Source organism: Microtus oregoni, unplaced genomic scaffold (assembly GCF_018167655.1).
Source record: "Microtus oregoni isolate MIOR12 unplaced genomic scaffold, Mior012 000001F_ref0000356, whole genome shotgun sequence".
NCBI classification, from domain to species: domain Eukaryota; kingdom Metazoa; phylum Chordata; class Mammalia; order Rodentia; family Cricetidae; genus Microtus; species Microtus oregoni.
The window spans coordinates 63,968,729-63,987,391 of NW_024543060.1; the positions used below are offsets into that span (position 1 = coordinate 63,968,729).

The 18,663-nt window shown below is 52.5% G+C and overlaps 1 protein-coding gene across 2 annotated transcripts; it reads left to right on the plus strand.

Moving 5' to 3' along the window:
• Myo1a (myosin IA) lies at window positions 1-17,581 on the plus strand. 2 transcript variants are annotated; one of them, XM_041667007.1, is made up of 28 exons: window positions 1-214; window positions 1,774-1,905; window positions 2,000-2,115; window positions 2,362-2,456; window positions 3,050-3,154; window positions 3,368-3,414; window positions 3,541-3,604; window positions 3,814-3,912; window positions 5,848-5,951; window positions 6,286-6,433; window positions 6,798-6,916; window positions 6,997-7,083; window positions 8,061-8,126; window positions 8,249-8,353; window positions 10,200-10,262; window positions 10,399-10,599; window positions 10,723-10,949; window positions 11,272-11,472; window positions 11,583-11,676; window positions 11,931-12,080; window positions 12,161-12,229; window positions 12,501-12,575; window positions 14,850-14,984; window positions 15,930-16,036; window positions 16,243-16,375; window positions 16,492-16,644; window positions 16,805-16,932; window positions 17,248-17,581. In XM_041667007.1, the coding sequence occupies exons 2-28, from the start codon at window positions 1,792-1,794 to the stop codon at window positions 17,372-17,374; spliced, it is 3,132 nt and encodes a 1,043-aa protein (XP_041522941.1). In that variant the 5' UTR covers window positions 1-214; window positions 1,774-1,791; the 3' UTR covers window positions 17,375-17,581. The 2 variants fall into 2 exon arrangements, with proteins under 2 accessions (XP_041522941.1, XP_041522951.1); XM_041667017.1 differs by lacking the exon at window positions 1-214 and adding an exon at window positions 1,540-1,566.
• The last annotated feature ends 1,082 nt before the right edge of the window (window positions 17,582-18,663 follow it).

Genomic DNA, 18,663 nt, shown 5'->3' on the forward strand with positions numbered 1-18,663 from the left:
TGGCCTGAGCGGCACCAGGAGACTGAAGGAAGCAGCACAGAGGAAGGACGGACGGGGGACACCTGGCTTCACTGACACCATGGACAGCTCCTGCTAGCTAAGACACCTCTTCACACTTGCCATCTGTGGCCGGCTCACCCCCTTCCCGTCAGACTGGGACTCCACACCCCAATTCTCCAAGGAGCATCAAATTATATCCTTGTTCCGGTGTTGGGTGAGTCCTGCCTTGACCTGTGTCACCTTGGGATGCCACTTCTGGGATCTGTTTCTGTTTCTCCTTTCTCACCACCAAATAGACATTTTGTTAACTTCTCTCAGTACCAACTCAAAGATGTGTTCTCTACCCTGCTTCACACCCTTTCCTGCCAAGCGGTTTCAAAGGCGCGCGCGCTCTCTCTCTCCTTCCTCTCCCCCTCTCCCCCTCTCTCATGTGTGTGTCTCTGTCTGTCTCTGTCTCTTGTGTGTGTCTCTGTCTCGTGTGTGTGTCTGTCTGTCTGTCTCTCTGTCTCTGTGTGTCTGTCTCTCTCTCTCTCTGTGTGAGTCGAGACTAGATCTTTGCACTTCAGGCTGGTCTGGAATTCTGTGTAGCTCAGGTTGGCCTCAACTTACGGCCGTCCTCCTGCCTTGGCATCTTGAATATTGGCTACTGACATTTAATCTGAAATATAAGGGATAATTAAAGTATCGGCTTCACAGGCTATTGTAACTGTCAAGTTCCAGTGTTTAGAGCCCCGCCTGGCCTGTGATAATGCTGCAGGTTTCCCAGAGGCTGCTGGTATCAGTATTCACATTGCAGTCTAGGTATTTAGGAAGTTGTTGGAGCTTGGGGAAAACAGAATGGAGGGGAAAGAAGGCCGGGTCCCTTCCTTGCCCCATCTGCTATTCCTGCTCTTCTTCTAGGTTCAGAGAGGCAGGAGAGCAGGGGAATGTATTCTGTTCCTGCTTGGGAGGGGCACCGACCATTGTACTAATTCCACCACCCCGCCTACTCAGTCTACCTGAAGAGGGCTGGATTCTTCCTAAAGAAGCACCTGCTATATGCCTGCTGCATGCAGCCCAGCCCACAGCCCTCCCTGTAGCACCCCTCCCTGCCCACTTCTACCAGCTACTAAAGAATGGGGTGTGCCTTCAAGCAAAGGTCACACCAGAAGATGATAGGAATGGGTATACAATCTGAAGATTTTACAATTAAAGACAGAGCAGGAGGGACAGCTAGACAGACCTGACAGCTGGGGAAACAAATCCGCTTCCATGTTCTATGGGGAGTTCCAATGTTTTGTGGAGAACTGTCCATAATCTTGAACTCCTCACCTTGTCCAACGTCATCTAAACATGAACTTCACTGTGGTTACGAGAGGAGGGAGAGACCTCTGGACACAGGCATTGTGGAGGGATTAGGTGACTGAAGCGGGGGTTGGGGTTGAGTACAAGCACTGGGCAGGCAGCCAGGGAGTACGCCCTGAAGAGGGAGGGCGCTTCCAGCACCTGGCTGAGGAACAAAGCTTGGCTCACACTTCCTTCAGCCCTCTTCCCTATCTACTGCCTACTGATACCTCCCTTCCCCAGGTGGGTGGGCAAACATGGGCCTACCTAACGACCCTCTCACTCATACTCAGTGGTCAGAGGGTCCTTCCACCTCCCTAACTGGCCAGGTTGGTCCAGAGGCCCTTTTGACTAGAGGGCTCTTGTAGGCTCTTCTGCACTCTTCTCCTCCCACCATGACTTAGCCCTTAAGCTGAGCAAGCAGCCGCAATTTACTATGTTTGTGCCTAGGATCTCAACCCTCTTGACATGTCTCTTCTGGAAGGCCAAGTGGGGGTGGAGGACCTTGTCCTCCTGGAACCCCTGGATGAGGATTCTCTGATCAAGAACCTCCGGCTCCGTTATGAAGAAAAGGAGATTTATGTGAGTTCACCATGGTTGCCAGATGGTGGGGTGCCCAATGGGTCCCAGTTTTCCTCCAGCCATGCTCATCTGCTTCCACCCCTCCTGACCCCAGACCTACATTGGGAGTGTGGTGATCTCAGTGAATCCCTACCAGTCACTTCCCATTTATGGCCCAGAGTTCATCGCCAAATACCGGGACTCCACTTTCTATGAGCTGAAACCCCACATGTGAGTAAGGGGACCAGAGCAGAGCCGACAGAGCTCTAGCCTGATGTCTGTGAAACATCCTGATTCCCCACCCCTTCCCCTGAAGAAGGCTCTCCAGCATCCTTCCTTCCTAAGAATCCTTCCTAGGCCTGCCATTGTGGCCTAATCTCACCCTCAGAGGAGGGTGGATGAACCTAGTGCTATGGGTGGAAAGATGCTCTCTTGGTCTGGTCTCACACTGGCTGTTGTCTTCTTCCTTCCTGCAAGCTATGCTTTGGCCAATATGGCCTACCAGTCACTGAAGGATCGGGACCTGGACCAGTGTATCCTCATCACAGGCGAGAGTGGAGCCGGGAAGACAGGTGAGGAGGAACTGGGGAATCGTGTCTGGAATCGTCTCTTTCTCCCTCCAAGCAGGCCTGTTGCTGTGTTCAATCCCCTACTTACTTCCTCTTTAGTTTTTGTTTCTTTCTTTTTTAGAGATTTATTTTATCTGTATGCCTGAATATATATATTGCACTACATACATGCAGGTGCCTGAGGAATCCAGAAGAGGGTGTCAGATCCTCAGGAACTGGAGTCTAGGTGGTTTTGAATCACCTAATGTGGGTGCTGAGAACTCAACCTAGGTTTTCTACAAGAGAAGCAAGTAGCTAGGTGGTGTTGGCACACACCTTTAATCTCAGCACTCAGGAGGCAGAGGCAGGCAGATCTCTGTGAGTTTGAGGCTAGCCTGGTCTACAGAGTGAGTTCCAGGACAGCCAAGGTTACCCAGATAGGAAAAAAAAAAGAGCAAAGTGATCCTAACCATTGAGGCATCTCTCCTATTGCTGTGGTGTGAGGAGTCAAAGTTCGGGAGATGGAAGTGGGAATTCCCTGACCAGGGACTCTGTGGTACTGAAGGGTGTGGGAGTAGGTATGCCCTGGCTGGGGACTCAGAGCATCTTGTACACAGAGGCGAGTAAGCTGGTGATGTCCTACGTGGCTGCCGTATGTGGAAAAGGAGATGAGGTGAACGTTGTGAAGGAGCAGCTGCTGCAGTCAAACCCAGTGCTGGAGGGTGAGCACCCTGGGTCCCACTCTGTCTACCCCCCAGTCTCTGCACCCCTTCCCAGTCCTCTGCCCTAGAAGGTCTTCCAAAATCACTGAAAAAAAATCCACGTGATTGGTTGGTAGACTGGAGGGAGTGTCCCACAGGCTTCCCTCCTCTGGAGTCTAGCTCGCTCGCTCGGGAGCTGCAACCCTCTCATTTTCCCGCCCTTCGTTTCCACAGCATTTGGCAATGCCAAGACCATCCGCAATGACAACTCCTCTCGATTCGTAAGTGACCGCATCTGCCCAGGAGGAAGGGGGTGCTGCGGAGGGTGAGCGGGGCAGCACAGACCCCTCCCCACAGGTGGTGAGACGAGAAGGAGATCCAATGCTCTCTCTGGTCTCTCTCTGAAGGGAAAATACATGGATATTGAGTTTGACTTCAAAGGATCCCCCCTTGGCGGTGTCATCACCAACTGTATGTGTCCCCCTCCCCGTGCCTCACCAACACTCTCCCACCTGCCAACTCTGTCCCCCTTTGGCCATCTGCTTCTTCAGGCAGAATGACCGTTAGATGGCAGGAAACTTCCCAACCTTTGGGAACCACTGGGGCTCAGGGCAGAATCCAAGGCCTGTGTTGTGCTGTCTCCTGGACTCTCAAGAGGGTGTTTCCTCACTCTCTCCCAGATCTGCTGGAGAAATCCCGAGTAGTGAAGCAGCTCAAAGGAGAAAGGAACTTCCACATCTTCTACCAGCTGCTGGCTGGAGCAGACCCACAGTTGCTAAGTACGTGTTCTTCCTGGACGCATGGCAAAGCACCCCAACCTTGTCCCATCTCCAGAACTCTAGATCTCTCTTCCTCCCTCCTCTCAAGACCCCCTCCCTCCCCATTTCTCCTTGCCTGCATTTCCCACCAGGAGCCTATGACTCCTGGTTCTGTTCTCTTCCTTTGCTGGGACGGATTCCCAGAGCTATGTCTTCACTGTCTCAGTGCTGCCCTCATCCTTGCGCCCTGCGTGGTTCTGTTGGCAGTCACACAGAAGCGGCAGGATGTACGAGTGTTAAGAGCTCCCAGGAGCTTTAGTGACAGCGCCTGGACTTAGACACCCACCTCACCTAGGAGTTTCCCAGGGTCTCTTTTTTCTTTTTGGTTTTGTTTGTTTGTTTGTTTTATTTTGTTTTTTTGAGACAAGGCTTCTCTGTGTTAAACTCATTCTGTAGAGCAGGCTAGCCTCGAACTCACAGAGATCTGCCTGCCTGTGTCTCCTGAGGGATTAGAGGCACCACCACACAGTAGTCTTCCCTGGTTTTCTTAGCTTTTAGAGGTTTCCTTCATTCATCTGTTCATGTAGCACCGCTTGAACACCTGATCGTCACTATGGTAGGGTTTAGCAATAGAGCTGAGAATGACGGACCCTATCATCAAAGAGCCAGTAGGAATGGCAGGTGTGGGGCAGACACCCTGCAGTGCAGTATGGTTGGTTCCAGCCTGTGCAGGCAGCTATAGATGAGTGGACGGCATGAATCTCCTTGCCTATCCTGGGGAAGAGTCCACAACAGCCTGAAAACTGGACTGGCCAGAGGTGGCTCCCAATGAGCATCACTGAGGGACCAGGGGGACTTTGTGTCTCTCAGCCTCCCCTCTAGCTGTGAGACTATGGATTCCTAGCCCCTAAGGAGCCCTCTCTTTGAGTCCTTGTTATTCAGTGCTTGATTTTTGCATAGCTTTTTTCTGCGGCTTGAAGTCTCTGTGGTGCGGGAGACTCCATAGATTTTGTCCTCCCCCTTCTTGACTTAATGGCCTTAATGATGTTCAATTTGTATGACTCACAGACACTGTGTTTTATTCCAGCTGGGTCCATACCTGTTAGTTTAAGTTGAGTCTGGGTGAATCTCCCTGGCGTCATTATTCCCGAGTTTTCTGACTCATTCTCTCTCTAGCTTCCCTTCTTTAGTAAGCTCCTGTTTCAGAACTTGTGTGACAGTGGGAGCTGCCACTAAAATCCAGCCTGATGTTCACTACCCTGAATCTCAGATCATTTGCATAAAATATAATTGACATGCCTCTAGTCTATGATCAGCCCAATCCTCCTATCTTAAGTAGACAACTTGGGACATTTCCTTGGTTCATTTACTAAAATGAAAAAAAAATTCCATTTACTAACCAGGTACACAGAATCTGGAGATGAAAAGCAGTCCCGACATGCAAATTACTCACTTTTGGGGAAGATAGGAAAAAAAAAATCAAACCTAGCTCTCATGATGTGGGCTGGGAGAGACACTCATTTACCTCAGGGGAATGCGAGAAAGCCATTCAGCCCAGCTGTCAGCATTAGAGAGAACCTTCCAGAGGCAGCGTCAGGGACAGAGAACAAATGCTGGATGAGCTGGCACTGCACAGGGACTTGGGGCTGGGTAGATGGGTGTTTTCCTCTCTTCCCCCACCTTCCTGCCTGAGTGGGAGAGAGGGTTTGCTTGGTTGTTTCCATTGTTTAAAGCCCCGGTGGTGGGGTAAAAATCAGTGAAACTCCTGTGAAACTCTCTAACGGGTATGAATACCCAAGCCCTAAAAACCACTTGAAAGGTAGTTTACTATCATGGAAATATATTAACCCCATCCAGAGGAGACAAGAGATGAACCTAAAACATGACCCAGGTCATGAGGCTGCTGTATTCTGGACAGCACGCGCCAGCTCTTTTCCTCTATATTTACCCTCCCAGAGGCCCTGAAGCTTGAGCAGGATGCAAGTAGCTATACCTATCTGAACGGGGCAGTGTCCCAAGTGAATGGCATGGACGATGCCTCCAACTTCAGGGCTTTACAGGTGAGTGGGGCAGGCTTGGGCCCTTAGGCCATCCTCAGAGCCCAGGGTTTGTGAAGGGAGGCGTTGGCTTGGTCCCATTAGTTCAGTTTTTTGTTTTTTGTTTTTTTTTTTTGGTTTTTCGAGACAGGGTTTCTCTGTGGCTTTGGAGCCTGTCCTGGAACTAGCTCTTGTAGACCGGGCTGGTCTTGAACTCACAGATATCCGCCTGCCTCTGCCTCCCGAGTGCTGGGATTAAAGGCTTGCGCCACCACCGCCTGGCCCGTTTGTTCAGTTTGTGAAGGGAGGCATTGGATTGGTCCCATTCCTTCAGTTCACTTCCTACTCTCTTCCCAAGAGTGCCATGTCAGTGATCGGGTTCTCGGAGGATGAGATCAGACAAGTCCTGGAGGTGACAGCGCTGGTGCTGAAGCTGGGAAACGTGAAGCTGACAGACGAGTTCCAGGCCAATGGGATACCAGCAAGTGGCATCTCTGATGGGAAAGGTTGGTGCCACCCTGCTAGAGCCTGCTCTGAGTCCCCTACCCCGAAGCTAGTTTTTGTTCCACCTCCAACGTGATTAGCGATTGACTTCACCTGGTACGCTTGCACCCAGCCACCCCTAGGTGCCCCCAAAGGGACTTCCTGAACCGTTCTCCTGAAGCACTTGGGGATGAGTCTCTGGAAATGTTCAAGCTTTGGTCTGTGACTCTCAGAGCCTTAGCCGAATCTTCTGATATACAGGGACAATCTGACCGGTTTCAGGAGATTCTCCTGGGCCAACTGCAGTGACTTACCCAGCTGAAGTCACCCAGGTCCTTCCCCCACTGAGATCCCTCGCCACCACCTCGTATTTTGTTGTCTTTCTAGGGGTTCGGGAGATTGGGGAGTTGATGGGTTTGAATTCGGTGGAACTAGAGAGAGCTTTGTGTTCAAGAACCATGGAGACAGCCAAAGAAAAGGTGGTCACAGTTCTGAATGTCACGCAGGTAAGAGCCCTCTTGAAGGCCCTGACTTTTGAGGCTGTCCTGTGGCTGCCACATTAATGAGATTGTGTCCCACACCCCAGGCTCAATACGCTCGGGATGCCCTGGCTAAGAATGTCTACAGCCGCCTCTTCGACTGGATAGTGGGCCGCATCAATGAGAGCATCAAGGTGAGAGAGGCCTATCCCAAAGCCTGCTTCCCTGAGCTTCTTGTCCTGGCTGCCAGTTCCATTCTCTGGTTTCTGAGATGCACAGAGAACAGGAAGAGGAAGGTACACTTCCTTCTAGAAGTTTGAGTCCCACAGTCTGGTCTTTCACCTTTGCAAAGATATTGAGCCTCAGTTTCCCAATTTGGCTGCAGCCGCTAACTACTATGAATGTCTGCCTGCTTCCCAAGGGTTTTCTGCAGATCAGAATATACACGGTTGCCGTGTGATTCGGAAATTCCAGTCACATCAATACAGATGATGTAATCCAATTCATGGCTGAATAAAAGCCATACTGTGTATACACCCTGCATTTCTTTACCACCTCTACAGTGCAGTGTTTCTCAACCTGTGGGACGTGTCCTCTTCGGGGGTTGAAGGACCTTTTCACAGGGGTTGAAGGACCTTTTCACAGGGGTTGCCTAAGACCATTAGAAAACACAGGTGTGGGAGCTAGAGAGATGGCTCAGTGGTTAAGAGCACTGACTCTTTTTCCAGAATTCCTGAGTTCAATTCCCAGCAACCACATGGTGGCTCACAACCATCTATAATAAGATCTGGTGCCCTCTTCAGGGGTGCACATACACATGCAGGCAGTGTACTGTATTCATAATAAATAAAGAAATAAATCTTTAAAAAAAGAAAACCAGGTGTTTACATTATGATTCATAACAGTATTAAAATTACAGTTATGAAGTAGCAATGAAAATAATGTTGGGGGTCACCACGATACAAGGAACTGTATAACAGGGCCTTCGTTTTAGGAAGGCTGAGAGACCCACTATTCTAAGAGCATCTAATGTCATGGGAACTGTTAGCACCTTCCCCTCCATCCTCCCTCTCCAGCCCGGTCAAGCTGCAGCTCTCTTTGCCCCTGCTCTGATCCTGTCTACCTGCTGTGCTCAGGGGGCTTCCTCTTATTTGTCCTCCCTCTCCTCCAGGTGAGCACTGAGGAGAAGAGGAAGGTTATGGGAGTTCTGGATATCTACGGATTTGAGATTCTGGAGGTGAGAGAGCACCATCCGACCTCAGCGGCCTGCTTCCCCGCTTAGGGGACCGGCTCAGGGTGGGCAGGAGAGGCTGTGAGGGAGGAAGGGTCTGAGGTGAGCCGGCCTCTTTTCCCTCACAGGATAACAGTTTTGAGCAGTTCGTGATCAACTACTGCAACGAGAAGCTGCAGCAGGTGTTCATAGAGCTGACCTTGAAGGAGGAACAAGAGGAGTACAAGAGAGAGGTGAGCCCAGCCTCCTGCTTGCTCTGCTGAGGGACTTCCAGATGCGAGCCTTTCTTCTCGTCACAATTTCCTTCTAATTGTCCCCAGATGGAAACACAAAGGACACAATGTTTCCCTCTCACAGCTGAGCGTTCAGCGTTTCTAACTTGCCCCAACAGTCCACTTCCCTTCTTCCTGTCCCCAGCCTTCTGCTCCAGGCCAGTTCAGAAAGGGTGTTTGTGTGGAGAGTCCTGGTCGGAGGGCCTGGCACCCTTCATATACCTTCCTGCTCCCTCTCAAACATGTCAGAACCTTTGCCTTCCCTGGGGCGCTGGGTGATGTTGCTGTCCGCTATTAGAGATGCATGATTCTGGACTTACTCACCAGAAGTGCCCTGCGGAGCCAGATTTCCACACCCCTCCTCTGACTCGCATAACCCCTGCAACCATGACTAGGTGTTAAAAAATCTCTCTGAGCAAGCCAATCCACTTCCAAGGGTGAGCAGCCCAGCGTCTCGCTCATTAAACCCTTCCAGAGTCGTTCCCTGCTATGTTCCCTGCGAGCGCGATCGAGAGCTGGTCTCTGCAACAGGGCTGATGGCAACATTGTGACAAAATGTATTGTTTCACGAATTTTTTTTGTTTTAACAACTTCAGTGCTTAAAGATGATACATTTCTATATTTCAAAATTCAAAAACTTTAAAAGGTAGATGAATAAAAATTTCCTTTCGCCTCTGCCCCTAAACTCTCAATTTTCTTCCCCACAAAGACCAGAAGGTCTTTTTCCTATTTACATGCAAATATGTAAATGGACTTTTTAAAAATATATAAAACATACACAAAAGCTAGCAAATATGCTCTGTTCTGTACATCTTTGCTTGGCTGTGTGGTATTGCAGGATGCCATATTGCATTTAGCCCATTGGGAAAGGTACTTTGGGAAGCAGTAGGAAGTCAACTTCACTTAGGTTCAGTCTCTTTTCTCTAAGAGAAAAGAGGGGAAGGCTTGTGCGCCATAGCCTACGTTTGGGTTGTCTGGTCCTTGGGAGGGATTATGACATAACCTCCTGTAATCCTGATGTTCGCTGAGAGCGCAAAGCAGAGAGCAATCCTCCCTTTCTAGTGGAGGTCAGAGGCCAGCCCGGAGAAGCTGATGCTCTCCACCAAGCATGTGGGACCTGGGCATTGAACTCAGGTCGGCAGGCTTGGCAGCAGGCACACTTATCCGCTGAGACATCTCAGCCCTGAAGTGTGGTCCGGGGCCAGAAGCAAACCACCACTGGGGACAGGTTGGAAATATCAGTTCCTGGGCGCATCCCAAACAACTCCGAGTTGGAAACAGTGTAGCAGAAGGAGCAGTCTGTGTTTTAGCAAGTGTGTGGTGGGCGCTGTGGAACTAAAACCACAGGTGTGGATCTTTGAAGATGCATCAGATTGGCTTTGTTGCTGGGTAACAGTCCTGGTTCACGCTGTTGAGACCCGTTGATCATGTCAGAGCGCGGTAGCCTCTTTTCCTCATGTGCACGGCCCCTTCTCTACCCCACACTTGGGTGAGCTCTGTCCCACCCTACACCTGACAGTCATGCTCCCTCCCAGCCCGCACCATCTCCGGGTATTTGTCTTTGTCTCACCTTCTCCTACAGGTGCTCTGGTTTCTCCTGTGTGTCTGCCCACTCCCTGAGACACATACACGAATTCACCACCAACCTGGGAGGGGTGGGTTATAAACTGAACCCAACCGAGGTTGTCCCTGAGTGACAGGCCTTTCTGGAGTCCTTTTTACAGTGGGTTAGAGGGAGCCTGGGTCTGGCGAGGACTTTAGAGGTTCTCTGGGACTTGCTTCTGTGACTGATGTCTCCCTTTGCCAGGGCATACCGTGGACCAAGGTGGACTACTTTGACAATGGCATCATCTGTAACCTCATTGAGCATGTGAGCAGCTGTCCTCTCAGCTCTGGGACCCCCCTTTCCAGACTTCCTGAGCATCCTCCCTTCCCCGAGCCTGGCGAGGATGAGAGGGTTGGGAGGAGCGGGTCAAGCTCACCTGGATCTTGTTGCCATGACCCAGAGTCAGCGAGGCATCCTGGCCATGCTGGATGAGGAGTGCCTGAGGCCTGGGGTGGTCAGCGACTCCACTTTCCTGGCAAAGCTGAACCAGCTCTTCTCGAAGCACAGTCACTATGAGAGCAAAGTCACTCAGAATGCCCAGCGCCAGTACGACCATTCCATGGGGCTCAGCTGCTTCCGCATCTCCCACTATGCGGGCAAGGTACTGCAGTGAGGCTGCGTGGGAGGCAAGGGCAGAAGTGGGTGTGGAAGTGGGAACTGAGACAGGGAGGTCCAGGAGCTGGAAGGAGGCGTGGGGTCTGAACCTACATCTGCCCCTCTGTAGGTGACTTACAACGTGAACGGCTTCATCGACAAGAATAACGACCTGCTCTTCCGAGACCTATCCCAGACCATGTGGAAGGCCCAGCATCCTCTCCTTCGGTCCTTGTTCCCAGAGGGTAATCCCAAGGAAGCGTCTCGCAAACGTCCCCCGACTGCTGGGTCACAGTTTAAGAATTCTGTGGCCGTACTCATGAAGAACCTGTACTCTAAGAACCCCAACTATATCAGGTGAATAGCTGGGCGCACAGGGGAGCATCCTCAAGGTGGTGTGGGATCTGTGCCTGGTAGGACATGCCTGTATCGGGGAGTCAGTCTCTGGAACAGGCTCTTTCTCCATGGAACACAGGACCAGATGAGGAGCTAGCTGGGCACTCTATGGCCGACAGAGTGGCATCAGGGGAGAGTGAAACTGGGGAGGCCAAGAGCGTCTCCCTTACACTTCTACTGAAAATCCCATCTCAGGGTTTGGGGAGTAGGCACAGGAACACCAGGGCAGTGCCACCTGCGTGGAGTTTGCTCCTGAGCCTGCTTCTTCCCGACTTCCTTCCAGGTGCATAAAGCCCAACGACCTGCAACAGTACGGCAGGTTTTCCCCAGAGCTGGTTGTGGTCCAGGTTCGATACCTGGGGCTGCTGGAGAATGTTCGGGTGCGTAGGGCTGGCTATGCCCACCGCCAACTCTACAGGCCTTTCTTTGAAAGGTACCGACTGCTGAGCAGGAGCACCTGGCCTCACTGGAATGGGGGAGACCGGTAAGACCCAGTGGGGATAAAGGGGCTGGGCCTCAGAGGGCTGGGGAGATGTGGAAGGGGATTCTGCCTGGCGTACCTCACCTGCAGCTCTCCCCCATCTGCCCCTGTAGGGAAGGTGTGGAGAAGGTCCTGGAGTCTGTGGCTGTGTCCTCAGAGGAGCTGGCCTATGGGAAGACAAAGATCTTTATCAGAAGTCCCAAGACTGTGAGCCAGGAAGCTGGGGGGCTGCACTTGGTGGGGGTAGAATGGAGCTAGAAAGAGGCTAGCAGGGAAGGCAGCGACCAGTGCAGGACCAGATGGTGCAGAGGAGGGTGCCACCCTGGGAACTGAGGGTTGACCTCTCCTGCCCTGAGCTAGGAGTTCATCCCGGGGCCTGGCCTGGTTGTAGGAGGCAGGCTGGGGAGCTTCAGTTCCCTGTCGTGCAAGGGAGAGCAAACCCTTCTTTGCCCCCACCCCAGCTTTTCTACTTGGAGGAACAAAGGCGCCTGAAGATCCAGCAGCTGGCCACGCTCATCCAGAAGGTGTACCGGGGCTGGCGCTGCCGGACGCACTACCAGCAGATGCGCAAAAGTCAGATCCTCATCTCCGCTTGGTTCCGGGGCAACAAGGTGCCACGTCCCTTCCCATGTGTCGCGGGGACCTGTGGTTTAGGGTGTGGCCTCTTCTAACAGTGCTCATGTTTCCACAGCAAAGGAAGCATTACGGGAAGATAAAGGCCTCAACACTGTTGATCCAGGCTTTCGTGAGAGGGTGGAAGGTAACCAAGGGCAGAGGGGGCCTGTTGGGTTATGCACCAGGCTGTGACACTGAGACCGCCCTCCTACTCTGGCCCAGCTGGCTGTGGGTGTGTGTTCGTCCGGGAGACTGGCCTGGGTGTGTCTCCACCTTCGAATCATTTTTCCTGTTTCAGTCTCAGCCCGGCGTTTGTTTATTTAGATATTTCTGACTGCACTTTGGTTGAAAGCAAATAGCAGAACCTCTCCTAGACTCTGCCTCATGCTGACATCTTCCTCGCACTTCCCTTCTAGGCCCGCAAGAATTATCGAAAATACTTCCGGTCAGGCGCTGCCCGCACCTTGTCCAACTTTATCTATAAGAGCATGGTAAGTGCTGGGGCGAAGGTGCCAGGCGGGCAGAGGAGTTGGGACAGCCTTGGGAGAGGATGGGGAGGAGTGGAAGAGTTGGGACAGCCTTGGGAGAGGATGGGGAGGAGTGGAAGAGTTGGGACAGCCTTGGGAGAGGATGGGGAGGGGCTTGATTCCAAGCCTTCCCTAGGAGCATCTTCACTCCATGAGACAGAGAGTAGTCACACACTGGGACTGGGTGTCCTAACCGGAGCCGCATCAGGCATCCCTTGGCTCAGGTAGATGCTGTTTGCATCCTGTGCCAGTGTGGGGTCCTGGTACTCTCATCTGAGCAGAGGACACATAGACCTGGGGAGAGACCGACTTGGGGGTGGGGGGTGGGAAGATGGGGGGTGGTAGCTTTCTTATGGAAGTGGATGATGAGGACACAGGATTAACTAGCCTGACTGCTAAGATCCATTTTGAGGTAGAAGGAATCACATCTCCTCTGAACCCCCAGGCAAATGAGGAGGGCCATCTCTGGGTCTGACGGAAGGAGGCCTCCAGCTAGGGATGGCTTCCAACAGGACTGTTAGGTAGTGGGGACATTTCCCAGAGGATACTGGAAAGCCACAGAGAGAACAGTACCCCAGTGAAGCCTTGGGAAAAAGCCAGACAAGATGGGAGCCTAGGGACCTCAGCCTAAGGGTTGCAGGAAGGTGGGACTGACCCGAGGTGACTGCTGTTTGCTAGTTTTTAGGACCCTCACCAAGTATGCTCGGTTGAGCGTGAAGGGTCTTCATTTGGAACTCCTCTCTGTCGTGCTAAAGCCTGGACTGCTTGACTGCTTGACTGGGAGGGGTGGGAGTGCTGAGCTGAGGCGTCCTGGCATCCTCTGGCTTTCTTCCCTCCCCCCCCCCCAGCCCCGTGCTAGCCTGGCCTGTTGGGCTGGCTCTGCCATGTCCTGTCCCTCCCACAGTACGTGCTGTCTCGCTGGACACCTGAGGGCTGCGACCTGACTTTGCACTTACCCCCAACAGTCCCTTCTTTCAGCCTTTCACCTGTACCTTGTCAGGCAGCTGCTGAACATCAAGCCAGGACTGCGTGGTTCAATAAATCACACCCAAGAGTCCTGGGTCACTGATTCTCCCAAAGCTCCTGGCACTTTGCCGTGGTCTTTAATCTAGCGCCATTACCTGACAATATGCTACGTATACTCTTTCCAATTCTTCTAACAGCCCTGTCATGTAGACCCTCTGCTTTCCCCAACCTCACAGGTTAAAAAACTAAAACTCAGGCCAGATGTGGTGGTATACACCTTTAATTCCAGCACTTGGGAGGTGGAAGCAGGCAAATCTCTGTGAGTTGGAGGTCTGCTAGGTCTACACAGCAAAGTGCCAGGCCAGGCAGAGCTACGTAGTGACTCGGTGAGATCCTATCTCAAAAAAAAAAAAAAACAACAACAAAACAAAAAAACAAAAACAAGCTATGGCTTAGGAAGACTGATAATTTGCCCCCAGCCCCAGGCCCTGGAGCTGATAAGTGGTAGAGTTGGTTGTGAAGCGTTTGATTGCCGAGCTTCCAGCCACTGCCTAAGATTGTCCACCTAACGGAAGTTTTGGCAGCCCATGGCTCTAGGCAGGTTAGACTCTGGAGATCTAAAAAAGGCAAGCACTGGGCGCCTCTGCCCTGGCTAGGAGGGTGGTGTGGAGACCCTGGAGCATCTGGGAGGGCTTCAAGCTGCAGCTCACACACTGCACGGAATCCTGGTGGGCAGAGTCCAGCTGTCAGATCAGCGAGAAGTAGGCCGAGTGCCAACAGCCTCGAGAGCACAAAGGTGGAGGGGCTGTGGCAAGGAGCCTTTCTGGTTGGAATACTGGGAGGCCAGGGGTTCTGTGACAGGACTGTGAACGTCAGGCTGAGGTGTCAGGCACCATTGATTAGAGAGGAGGGCAGATTTGGCATCTGTCCAATAACCAGCACAGACAATGGCCCCAGCTGTAGGTCATTGTGACCTGAGAGATGAAAAAGCCGGGGAACAGTACACAGAGACCAGCTTTGACGCTGGATCGCCCCACCTCCCTGACCCAGGTGTCAGGTCCTGCTGCTTCCCATTTCTGTTCTTAACCCCAGCCCCAGAGCACAGTGCGCACCCACCGACAGAGAGGCAATTCTGTCTACCTCCCCAGCTTTGCTCCTGCTCCTCACAAGGGTGTGGCTTTCCTCTTGAGTGGCAGGACCTGGGTGTGAATCCACCTGCCTGAAAGTGGCTCTTCCCCTGACTTCATTCCTAAGACTCTGCTTTCAACGCAGGCACTGAAATTTCTCTTGACTCTGAAGAAGAATTTGCCATCCACCAAAGTCTTGGATGACACATGGCCCCCTGCCCCTTATAGGTACTTCAACAGGGCCAATCAGGAGCTGAAGCGCATCTTCCACCAGTGGAAGGTGAGGTCAGGCGTCCCTTCTCTATTGTGACCCACCCCTTATTTTCCTCCTCGCCCCTTTACTCTCACTGTGGTAAAATATGCAAAGTTGTGTCTGTTATGTTCCCATTTCTAAGCGTCAGAGTTTCGGCAACAAGTATGTTCAGGCTATTGCAGGGCCATTGCCACCCATCTTTATACTTTTGTTCTTTGCCCTTTAGCCCTGACCTCCTTCCCCGTAACCAATACTTTACTTTCTGTTTCACTGGCTTTTGCTTTTGGAGGAAACTCCTCTAAGTGGCAACCACACAATATCTGTCCTTTATGTGTCCCACTTCCTTCACATCATAGTATGATCTGTTCTTTTATCCAGAACATACCATAGGACGCCCATGTAGGCTCAGCCTGGTCCTTAGGATGCTCATGTGGGCTCAGCCCGGTCCTTAGGGTGCCTTTGCGGGCTCAGCCTGGTCCTTAGGGTGCCCACGTGGGCTCAGCCTGGTCCTTAGGATGCCCGCGTGGGCTCAGCCTGGTCCTTAGGGCGCCCACGTGGGCTCAGCCTGGTCCTTAGGACGCCCGTGGAGGCTCAGCCTGGTCCTTAGGACGCCTGTGTGGGCTCAGCCTGGTCCTTAGGACGCCTGTGTGGGCTCAGCCTGGTCCTGAGTGCTGGCTGTGCTTTCATGGGTCTTGCATTTGCTAGTGTCCACTTTCTCATAAACACCCCTCAATTTCCTGCGTCCTCACTAGTCCTCCAGGTCCTTTTCCTGTGTCTGGTCTCTGTCATCTCCCCTCCAGCCCTCTGCTCCCCATGGTCTCTGTCATGTCTCCTCCAACCCTCTGCTCCCTGTGGTCTCTGTCATCTCCCCTCTAGCCTTCTGCTCCCCGTGGGTTCTCTTGCCCCCTTTGCTCACTTCCCTCCTTTACCCCGCCTTCCACTTCCACAATCTGAGCTTTCTCCTCCTCACAGTGCAAGAAGTTCCGAGATCAGCTGTCACCGAAGCAGGTGCAGATGCTGAGGGAAAAGCTCTGTGCCAGCGAACTGTTAAAGAGCAAGAAGGCTTCCTACCCTCAGAGGTGAGAGATGCGGCCTCTCAAGCTTGAGTTGCCTGGGAGGACTGGAGACACCTAGCTGGGCCCTCCTTAAAGGCTCTGACCCAGCAGGTGTTGGTCCCGGACTTATCAATGGATCGCTGAAACAAGATTTGGTAGAAGAGGGGGCGTGGCACTCAGGGAGGTGACCTGGGACTTGGTCTCACTGCACGCCTCTCTTATGTCCTCAGTGTCCCGATTCCATACCGTGGTGATTACGTTGGGCTGCAGGGGAACCCCAAGCTGCAGAAACTGAAGGGTAAGGAGGAAGGGCCTGTTCTGATGGCGGACACTGTGAAGAAGGTCAACCGTGGCAATGGCAAGGTAAAGGGCCACTGCACCCACGGTGGGAAATGGCCTGGGGCTGGCTGCGCATGCTTTGCCCAGTGGGTGGGGCGGGTGGCAATGCCAGTCCTCACTATTTCCTACACCCTCTCTAGACATCTGCCCGGATTCTCCTCCTCACCAAGGGGCATGTGATTCTCACAGATGCCAAGAAGTCCCAGGCCCAAATTGTCGTTGGGCTGGAGAATGTGGCTGGGGTGTCAGTCACCAGCTTCCGGGATGGGCTCTTCAGTTTGCACCTGAGTGAGGTATCTAAGCTGTGTCGGCAGTGTCTCCAGAGTGGGCCTCCCGGGGCCGAGGGGAACTGGATATACTAGAACTGAACCTCTCACTATGGGTCTTTGATGCCCCTCAGGCTGCTCCTAAGGAAAAACATTAATCTCTACTACTTTTTTCTCTCTTGCTCAGATGTCATCGGCAGACTCCAAGGGGGACATCCTCTTGGTCAGTGACCATGTGGTTGAACTGCTGGCAAAAATGTACCAAGCTGTGCTGGATGCCACGCAGAGGCAACTCTCTGTCACCGTGACTGAGAAGTAAGGCCATGAGCTGGGGATGAGGGACGGCTTGGGACAGATGACTGGACTACTGGTCACTGTGACCGGGAAATTTGTGTAATCAGAAACCAAAGCAGACTGTGTCAGGGCAAGGCTCGGAGGTTTTTCTTAGTGTTATCCACACCTCCCTCCCCTCAGCCCTGAACTCTCTGCACCAAGTTTCTCTCAGGTCTTTAGTCATCGGGTGGGTGGGGATGAGCTGTGTGTTTGCTCCAGGGAGAGGAGGCCATCTAGAAGAGTCGAGCTGAGAGGCGGAGGCCCCAGCTTCATTTTCTCTGTCTCTTCTCCCTCCAGGTTCTCAGTGAGGTTCAAGGACAGCAGTGTGGCTGTCAAGGTTATCCAGGGTCCTGAGGGGGCTGGGAACAGCAAGCTGACTTTCAAGAAGAAAGGAAGTCATGCCATGGAGGTGACTGTGAGGTGATTACATTGGAGCCTCCTGGAGACACAGCTTCTCCCTCTGGACCAAAACTTTGGCCTAGCTCTTCTGATCGTGAGAAGGGGCTTAGAGTTGAAGAACCCTTGAAAACGGCCTTTCTGTTCCTGGACCTTTCCAGAATCCTTTCCCAAACATAGCATCCTCCCAGCGTCAGTCCGGACGTACACCCACTAATAAATCACGCGCTTCAGAAAGGTCTTGGCGGTGTTGGCGGGTCCGTGTTTACTCACCTCCTTGGCATCATTTGCTTGACTCTTTGATTTTTTTTACCCAGTCATACTTGGACCCTCCACCTCCATTCCCCCATGCCATGTGTCCCTTAGGCTCATGGGAACCAGATAGTACAGACAATGAAGAAAAGAAGGGGAATTGTCTCCAGCCTCCTTGACCGGCTGAGCTCCAGCGGAGTTTAGAGAGCCTGGGGAAGAGTCCCCAGTAGGGCTCAGGTCGCAGGTGGCCAATGCGCTGATTCATTAAGTGTGTCCCTGGGGGAGATGAAGACGCCTGCCTTGGAGATGAGGCTCCTTGCAGATGGGAAAAGCAGCCTAAGGCTGCCGGGTTCGTGCGAGCTGAGGCAAACTGGGTATGGTGGGACCTTGCTCCCAGGATCTCTGGCACCCTCTACCCCAGAGACGGGCTGTATCACACCTGCCTCCCTGGAGCCCTCTTCCTCTCCATGCCTCTGAGATGCCAAGCTGCTGCCAGGCACTCTCCCACAGCTGGCAGCCCTCAGCAGGGCAGACTCACTGATCAGACCTGCTCATCTCTAGAACTAACCCTTTCCCTCTTTTCTTCACCGTGATCATTTTCCCAGGCTCGGACTGTGTTATGCCATCTCGCTGTCTCGGTTTGTGTGGGCTTTGACGGTGTTACTCTGTAATATCTTTTAGAAATTTCCCACTGTTCTTCATCCTTCTTTCCTCAGAGACGGTCTTGTCTCTCCACCCTGTTCTATCTTTGGGGAACATGCTGCACATAGCTATGAAATTTGGATCTGTACCCAGGGAGAGATTAGGAAGGGCTGCCATTGTTCCCGTCTCCCCTTGTCTCTTCCTCCTCTCACCATCTCCACCCTCCCTGCCTCCTTCCCTGCCTCCTCCACCGAGCTCTGAGCCTGGGTCCCTTACAGCTTCCATTGGTAGGCAGCTCACGGGCCCAAGTAATCATGCTGGCAGGGAGACCTGATTAACTATCCTTCCTGCCTGCAGATTAATATCTCTCTCTCTCTCTCTCTCTCTCTCTCTATCTCTCTCTTTCTCTCTCCCTCTTTCTCT

Excerpts from the sequence above, each read along its gene's own strand:
- Myo1a (XM_041667007.1), top strand. The coding sequence starts at position 1,792 with ATGTCTCTTCTGGAAGGCCAAGTGGGGGTGGAGGACCTTGTCCTCCTG. Across the intron at positions 3,605-3,813 it reads TGGCGGTGTCATCACCAACT|ATCTGCTGGAGAAATCCCGA; the intron begins GTATGTGTCCCC and ends ACTCTCTCCCAG. Across the intron at positions 16,037-16,242 it reads AAGGCTTCCTACCCTCAGAG|TGTCCCGATTCCATACCGTG; the intron begins GTGAGAGATGCG and ends TTATGTCCTCAG.